This window comes from Plasmodium brasilianum, chromosome 7 (genome assembly GCF_023973825.1).
Source record: "Plasmodium brasilianum strain Bolivian I chromosome 7, whole genome shotgun sequence".
NCBI classification, from domain to species: Eukaryota; Apicomplexa; class Aconoidasida; order Haemosporida; family Plasmodiidae; genus Plasmodium; species Plasmodium brasilianum.
Window position 1 is genome coordinate 47220 of NC_090120.1, and position 8960 is coordinate 56179.

General features: G+C 20.1%; 1 protein-coding gene across 1 annotated transcript; it reads left to right on the forward strand.

Annotated features, from left to right (window-relative positions):
* Positions 1-6426: 6426 nt before the first annotated feature.
* On the forward strand, positions 6427-8960 carry MKS88_001762 (STP1 protein; the record flags this gene model as incomplete). Its single annotated transcript, XM_067214719.1, has 3 exons — positions 6427-6447; positions 6572-7577; positions 7834-8960. The coding sequence occupies 3 exons, from the start codon at positions 6427-6429 to the stop codon at positions 8958-8960; spliced, it is 2154 nt and encodes a 717-aa protein (XP_067074069.1).

Genomic DNA, 8960 nt, shown 5'->3' on the forward strand with positions numbered 1-8960 from the left:
ATTGATCTTGTCCAGCAGTCATTTTTTTAAATGTACCATATATTGCAGTTCCTAATGATACTAATAACACTCACAAAAATACTACAGTAAGTATAAACATATTATGTCTTAATATTTTAAGTACTAATTTTTGGTAAACCTTATTTCTAATTGATGCATTCTTTTTTCTAATAAAATCTACGTAATCAAGATGCTTGAAAAAGTTTTTTTCAATATGAGATAATTTTTCTTTTTTCCATATATTACTTTTTTTTTACCTTATATTGTTTTTTGAATTCTTCATATAATGAACTTCATCTTGATTGTGCGTTTGTTTGTTTGTTCCCATTTCTGTTGTTGGATATAACTTTTGCGTAATACTAATCACAGTTAGGTATATGTTGTTGTGTTTCTATAAAATTTTAAAACAGCTTTTTCTTCACATTCTTCGATTAATCGATAATTTCTTAAATGTAATTTTTTATTATACCTATGCTCTCTCACCCGTATATTAAAAGTATTTTAATAAAAAAAATTAAATATTTATTATTGAAAAGATTGTATAATTTCCTTCTAGACAATGATATTAATAAGACAATGCTTTGCAAATATAAAAAATATAACTTTCCTTTAAAAACAATTTTTTACCTCTTCAATGTAAAATTGACTTATCGAAGTTAAAAGGATAAACTTAGCAATTTTAATAAAAAGGTATGATGTAATTTTGTGTTCTATGATATGTAATTTTAAAATTGTATTATATTCAGCAAGAAAACAACAATACTATAATATATTCTAAATTATATTGTATACCATATTTATTTATAAAAACATAATATAATATAAATAAATGAATTGATTTTTACGACAGAAACAAAAAATACAAACTTTAAAAATATATTATATTATTTTTATTTTAACGTTATGTATAAAAAGTTAATTTTAATAAATATAATATAATTTGTATTCATTCATAAATATTTAAAATGTACAATTATATTATTTAATATTGCACAGATATTATATAATTTTATTTTTATTTCATTTCAAAGTACAAAAGATAAATGTGATTACTTAATATTTATAAATATTCTAATGATACAAAATATAGAATATATAGGATGTATATTAAGTATACTTCTATAAAAAAAGATGTGATATAGAATATTAATGGAGTTTTGCTATTAATAATTCTAGTTTTATAAATATTATATATTCAAAAATCTTATTCTTAGTAAAATACTATTAGAACAATACAATAATAGTCATAACTTATAAAAATAATACTATTTTGTAGAATTATTAGTGCTTTAATGTTTACAGTGCGCCATTAGTTTCCACGTATATAATATGCATTTTTTTACGGTCTATAATTTATTTAAATAATCTAATATATAAAATTCTACATAACGTAAAAAATAATATGTATTTCAATGGTAAGTAAAGACTAATTCAATATTTTTGTAAAATAAATTTTGAAAGTTATAATTGTAATTATCCTAATCTATACAACATTTTCTAAATGAAACATTTTATACAAATTTTTTTTAATTAAATACATATATTTAGAAGAAATATAAATATAATAAAAAGAAAAAAAAATCAGTAATGTATTATTAATCTATTAGTTTAATATTTTCTATTCATATAAAATTAAAATAATAATTCCAGTTTTCGATCTTTAATAAGGTAGTATACATTACTATGTACGACATTATTTTAATCGTTATTATGTGAAAAATAAATAAAGTATTTTTGTTTTAACTTATCATTTTAATAACTTTTTGCTAATAAATACCTATAATTATTCAGATTTAAATAATTTATTAAATTTTTTTTTTTTTTAACTTATAAAATATATTACAAAGTTGATTTCTTTATATGGAAAAATCTTCCAAGACATTTATTTATAAATAAAATTTTTTAATTTTAACAATTTTCATTAATAATAAATTGTTTAAATCTTTTTTAAAAGATAAACATGTGTTTGTATAAATTATTTATATCTTTCCCAATTTCAGAAGTCCTATCCAAAACATTTAATTTTCTAGTAAACTATTATATTTTTTCATTATTATGTATATATATCATAAGGTTATTTTTTCTCTATATATATATCACAACATCATTTACTCACTTTTATTTCATATCGTTTTTATATTTAAAAAATTATATTATTAATATATAATAATAAAGAAAGAATAAAAGAAAAAGATATTAAATTTAAATTTACACAATATAATTTTCATATTTATACTAGCTATAATACTGCATCTACAAAAAATAATCTATTCATTAAAATATTTAATTTCTATCAAAAATAATATATTCTTTATATGATTTCATATATAATTTAGAAAGGAAACCTATGTTCTGATTTTATACAAAGAAAAAATGTTTTGTTTTTCACTTTTTCGTATAATTTAAAAAATAAATTATATGTTTTATTATTTCAAAACAGTTTCCGTATTTCAGTTAATACATAAATATTTTTCATCTATGTTAAAACATGTGATTAAATATATAATACTAATATAAATAGAAATGTTGCATAAAATACAATCATATGTGTATACATTCGAAAACGTTAAAAATATATGTGTTATTTCTAAATATCTTAATCGCCGAAGTGTACGTTACGTAAAATAAGATAATGAAGTACATAAAAGTAATGAATCTAAAAATTATACAACACCCGAAAAATACTTATTTTCAGGTTTAATACTACCAAAGAAAACAACTTCTGAAGTTACGGTGTATGAATTTATCTATTTATTTCCCTTAATTATATTAACATTTGTAGCACCATTTTACATGTTTCGTTTTGTCTAGTACTATAAATTATTTTACTCAAAATTCTAAACGACCTCATAACCAAAATAGTATGTTACTAAAAGTTATTACTTTTTCAGTAGTACTGTACATATAAATCTGCAAATCATTTAATAATAGTTTGCATCATCTGAACTTTGCTTTGACTTCATTAAGAAAAATTTAAAATATGTATATTAACAAAATTACACAATATATACATATATATGGTTTTGTTAAAGATCAAACATATTCGGCTTATAGAAAGTATTGTATAAAGTATAATGTACAAAAATATAATTTATAAATGTGAAATACTTTATGTGTTTATACATATAGATTAGAATCCTGAACAATTATAATCAAATGTATATCAAATAAAAAAAAGGAAAAGGAAATGATGGAATAATTTTTTTAAATAATATAACTATAAATGTAGTAATATATGCGTAAGATTATTATAAAACGCTAAAAATAATATATATAAAGATACATGTAAAAATTGTAAAAAGGTAAAAAAATAATATATATATAATAGAAAGACAAATATTCTAGGAAAAATTATAAATAATAGAAAAACAAAATTATAAAAAAGAATTAATTTCAATTGAATAACTAATATCCATAATATTGTTCAACATGAATGCAGTGTAAATAATATTTATCAAATGGAACTAATACAAATAATACATAAAAATTTATATGCTACAAAAGGACAAATTAAAAACTTAATAATCGTAATGATAGTTGTATCCGTACAGGATAAACAAAATAATATTTAAAAAAATTATAAATTCATAATAATAAGGATATTTCATATATTAAATTAGGATTTATACATAAATAATAATTTTTAAACTAAGATAATTAAATTAGTAGATATGTGGTATATTATGAACCCCAGTTATTGAATCATTCATACCAGAACAATAGGATTTTATAAATAATAAATTATACAAAAGGTGATCTTAATTAATCCAACGAGATGAAATGATACTTATCAAAATATAAAAATAAGATCATATTTTCTACATTATAATAATATGCATAAATATAATTTATTAATTTATTTTCGAAAATACTATTTAAATTACGTTCCTTTTATAATTTGATATGACTATATATTTTTCTGTATAAATAAAATTAAATTAGTTATCTTAATACATATTTATCATCAAAATAAATCATTTTATTTTATTTTTAAGGTATACTATTATTTAAGACTGTTTATGTTGTAATATTATGTTAATAATAATGAACTCTAGTTTGAATAACATGAACTATAAATTTTAATACTTAAGTGCCTTTTTATAATAATATATACCACAGAATTTACATTGTGTTTCTGTGAACATTCAATATGAAAAAATTGTAGTTTGTTATTTAAACAACTAAATCATCTTAAATTCATTCAATTTTACCTATTTTTTCGGCTTTGTGTTGTAATACGTTTTAATTATAGAGCATTTCCATTAGTATATATTATGTTAATATTTAACATAAAAATATATTTATTTTCATATTAAATATTTTCTTTTAAATAAAAAAGAAAATAATATATTTATAATATTTCGAAGAAAACTTAAATATTTCATATGAACTGTAATTAATTTTGCATTATTTTTAAATAAAAAAAAAATATATATATATAAATTTCAGTATTATAGAAAAATTCTGATTATATATTAAAAAGCATAATTAGAAATACATTAACAACAACAAAAAAATATATTTTTTATTATATTTTTAAAATAATACAAAAAAAAAAAAAAAAGAAGGTTTTTTTATAAACATTTTATAACTATTCCTACGCAGTTTTTATTGAAATGTTTTCAAATATTTAAGAAAATCATATTTTATTTTTTGTTGCCAGATATGAATCCACAATTATATGTTCATTACATAAATTATGTTTACATATATTTATGTAATATGTTCATATATCGAAATATAAATAATATATTTTATAAAACATCATAAATTATTTTTATGTATTATCCACAGTAAATTGATATTAAGTAACATATCTAACCAAAAAAAAATGGGATAATTTATAAGAAATTAAAATACAAAGGACAAAACATTAAAAAAATAAATTTTATATAAATAATTCAAAGCATAAAAATTAATTAAAATATAACTCCTTATTATGAATGATTCACTAAATATAACCATAATAATGTAATTTTATATATTAAGTGATTAGTTACAAAAATTTATAATTAGTATATATTTTCTTAATTTTATTGCCATTCTCTATTATCACATATACTTGTTACAAATGAAAATTTAAAATAAGGAATAATATATGTACACTATAATATAATAACTAGGGTTATTTGTAATACGTTTAAATATTTTTGCAATTTTATTTAAGTAATCGTGTCTTAAAAAATATTATAAATATTGCATGAGCTTTTTTATCTATTATACCAAATAAATATATTAAATATTTTTAATGAACCTATTAGAATATATGTATAAAAAATTACAGAAAAATAATAACAAACTGTCTATATTTTAATCTTTTATCTAATTTAATATATTATTCCTTTTGTCTTCAATTATTATGTTATTATTCTTTATTTGACTGTTATAATTTATTTTATAGTGTTTTCAAAAATTTTGTATAATTAATTTTGTTAAAATTATTCCATAATATTTTTGCATATTTTGAATAAATGTTCATACATATTTTCGTTAATTATTACAACTAAATATACTTTTAATTAAATGAATATTTTTTCAAATGAAACAATTCTTATATAAAAGTGTTAATAGGCACATACAAAATAAAATATATGTTTAATAAAATATACTTTATTAAGATTATTCAATGGAATAACATTTATCACAAATAACGAATTTATAGGTAATAGATAAAAATAAAATATTAAGTATCACAAGTGCATTTTAATAATAACTTTTATTTAAAATATAGATAAAATTTAATATAATTTATATATTATTAATTCTCATACACATTCACAATACAATAAATAAATAAAATCATTAACAAAATAATTATAAGTATATAATGGCCTATGACAATAATAAATAAATAAATAAAATAAAACAAAAAACATAAAAAAAATAAATTATTAATACAGATATTAATTTGGTTTATATATTATTTATTCTAGTAGAAACGTATAGATTAAAGAAATTATTTATATTAATATAGGTAATAATATTTATATATATGTTTTTGTCTTAAATAAAAAAGGGAAAAAACTGCAATATATAGATTAATGATGTTTTTTCAGAGCTTAAATAATATATGTTACATAAATTATATGCAATGTTTTCTTGTTAATATTTTGTATTTTTCTTTATAAATATACACTATATTTACATAAAATATATGTGACTTAATATAAAACTATGGTTAGGTTCCATCTCCAGTTTTGATGTATTTAAGTTAAAAAAAGTTATGTATCACATGAAATAAATAGAAATGTATTCATTTACGTTATAAAACATACATAATTTCTGATGTATATAATATTTGTATAATTTCTTTTTATATAGAAATATTAATATAAAATTATCCTATATATAAAAAAAAGACATAACTTTGTATTATTTTTTCAGATTTTTGTTTCCAAATAACTGCAATATTAACGTAGAACCGTTATGAATAATTGTTTTCCCACTGTAATATTGAATGTTTTATAATATTGTTTATATTATTCATATATAATTTATAATAAAATAAGTAATGATATGATTAATTTAAAAATTAGGGCTTATATAATTTTTAATAATATTTTTTTTATAGAATACTAGCATTTATGGCACTGAGGCATGGTTGTTCCGTACCGATATAAAATTTAAAAATATTCAAAATCATATAATAGAAAAAACGACTTTCCTCAAAAATGAGAACAATAAATTAAATTTCAGAAAAACTTGCAGAGATCTGGCTGATTATTTAATTAATAAAAAGAAAGATCCACCACCTTATAAAACACAGAGTAAATGGGAATTTTCACTAAAGTACTGGTTACAACAATACTACAAAGGACTGAACAAATATGGAGGATGTTTTATGATTTTAAATGAAGAAGATAAAAAAGTTTTAGATTTAATATATGAAGCAGAAGATTTCTGTTCTGAAAAAAAGAGAAAAAAACCAAATTGCATTAATACTGATGAACGTAGTAACAAGAAATGTGATATTAGTTGTTTCAATAAAATTCGTGATTACAATGCATGGATTAAAAATAGGAAGGATCATTTTATGAACAATAAAGAATTCATTTATAAAAAATGCAAAAACAACAATCCATTATTACTATTCCCAAAAAAATCTTGCGACGTTCTTAATTATAATACATTCGAAGAAATTCCTCAGTGCGAAGCCTCGGATCCATCTGTACTTAAGCACACTGTAAAAAGAAAAGAAGAAGAATCTCCAACTGAACAAGATTTAACTAAATCTAAAGAGGAATCTTCTCAAAGATTTTCAATTAATAACGAACAAAATAATGAAAGCCAGCGTCCGCCTGCATCAGAACATGAAGAACAAGTTCATAAATCATTTTCAAGTTCTCCAAACATGAAAAATAAAGATGATGTTTCAGAACCTGCACAAACTGAAACATCAAGTGTTCTAACAGAACTCACAATTTTACCCCCAGAAATACCTGCAGAAGCTTTATCAACTACTTCAGGTACTGAAATAGCGAAGCCACCCCATTTTCAAGGGACTATTCCATCGTCTCCTGAAGATTCAGAACCTGTCTCAACTACTTTTGAACTCCATTCACTCTATAAACCTCCAGGTATTACTAATTCTTCCTATTATACTATATTTAAAACAATCAAACTAAAAAATACATATATTTAAAAAGATATTATAGGTTCAGAAGAAAATGCTCATAGCCCAAGCATATCATCTATTCTAATAAGCTTTATGATTATTATTGTATTTTCCTTTTTTATTAAAGTTAGATAAAACATAAGTATTAAAAATGTTTAAACCATTGAATTATGGCCGTAAGTTATTTTAAATATATGCATTTTTTTTCTTTTTCGTAGTACGCTTTAATAGGATTATTAAAAAAAAAAAAAGTATAAAAAGAAGACAAGTAAAATTACTTCGAATACTAAAACCTTCACATTCTAACAGAAAAAAAAAAATTTTAACGCATGATCATCCAGAAAATACAATATATGATGAAGAAGAAATCATAAAAAAATTAAAAATACATGAACATGATATGATAAAAAATATAAAGTCGTCAAAGCAAAAAAAGGATAGAATTAAAACCATTATAGAAGTACATATGGAAGTACTCGAAGAATTCAGAAATGAAGAATGGGAACACAAAAAAGGAGAATTTTTAGAGTTATGCCTAGAAATGTTCTCAGAAGAGGAATATAGAACATATCCTAATTTGAGTAATGGACAACTGATAATGCAAAATAGTAAAAGTATTAATGACATTGAAAAACAAAAAATTTTATGCAATAAATGGATAAAGGAACATAGAAATATTTCTGAAAAATTAAAAAAAACTGTATGGTTTAATTATTTGAAAAATGAATGGAAAAAAGAAAAGGATTTCATAAAAAGTAGCGAAAAATTAAAAGTGAATTTTTCAAATAAAATTCAAAAAGATTCATTTTCAGAAGGAGAAAAGGATTTATGGAGAGAATGGATATCAAAAAAGCACATGATTATAGAACAATACATGGAACAGGAATGGGATGAAGAATTGACACAAGAATTGATCAATATGATAGATGAGTGTGTAAATGAAGAATTTAAAAATAATATTTCACTGCTAAATACACAAAAGTTACAGCAGAAGATATGTTATGAAGAATTATATAAATATATAAAAAAAAAATTACTAGCAAAATTGTGTATACTAGTATTCATGATAGTATTGGAAGAATGCAAAAAAGAAGATTTTATAGAAAATGAGGGATTACATTTGGATAGTTACATAAATGACTTGACAACAGAAGTAAACTTAGGGAGAAAATCAGAAGTTACAAAAGAAATAATTGAATTTAATGGCAATGTTTTAGAAAATACAGAAAATACAAAAATTCCTGCTTTTACAGGGGAGGAAGGTCTTAGCCAGGAAATAGAAAAATGGGTAAGAGTAGAAGATACACCGGAAAATTCCATATATAACCAGAACATAGTAGAATAA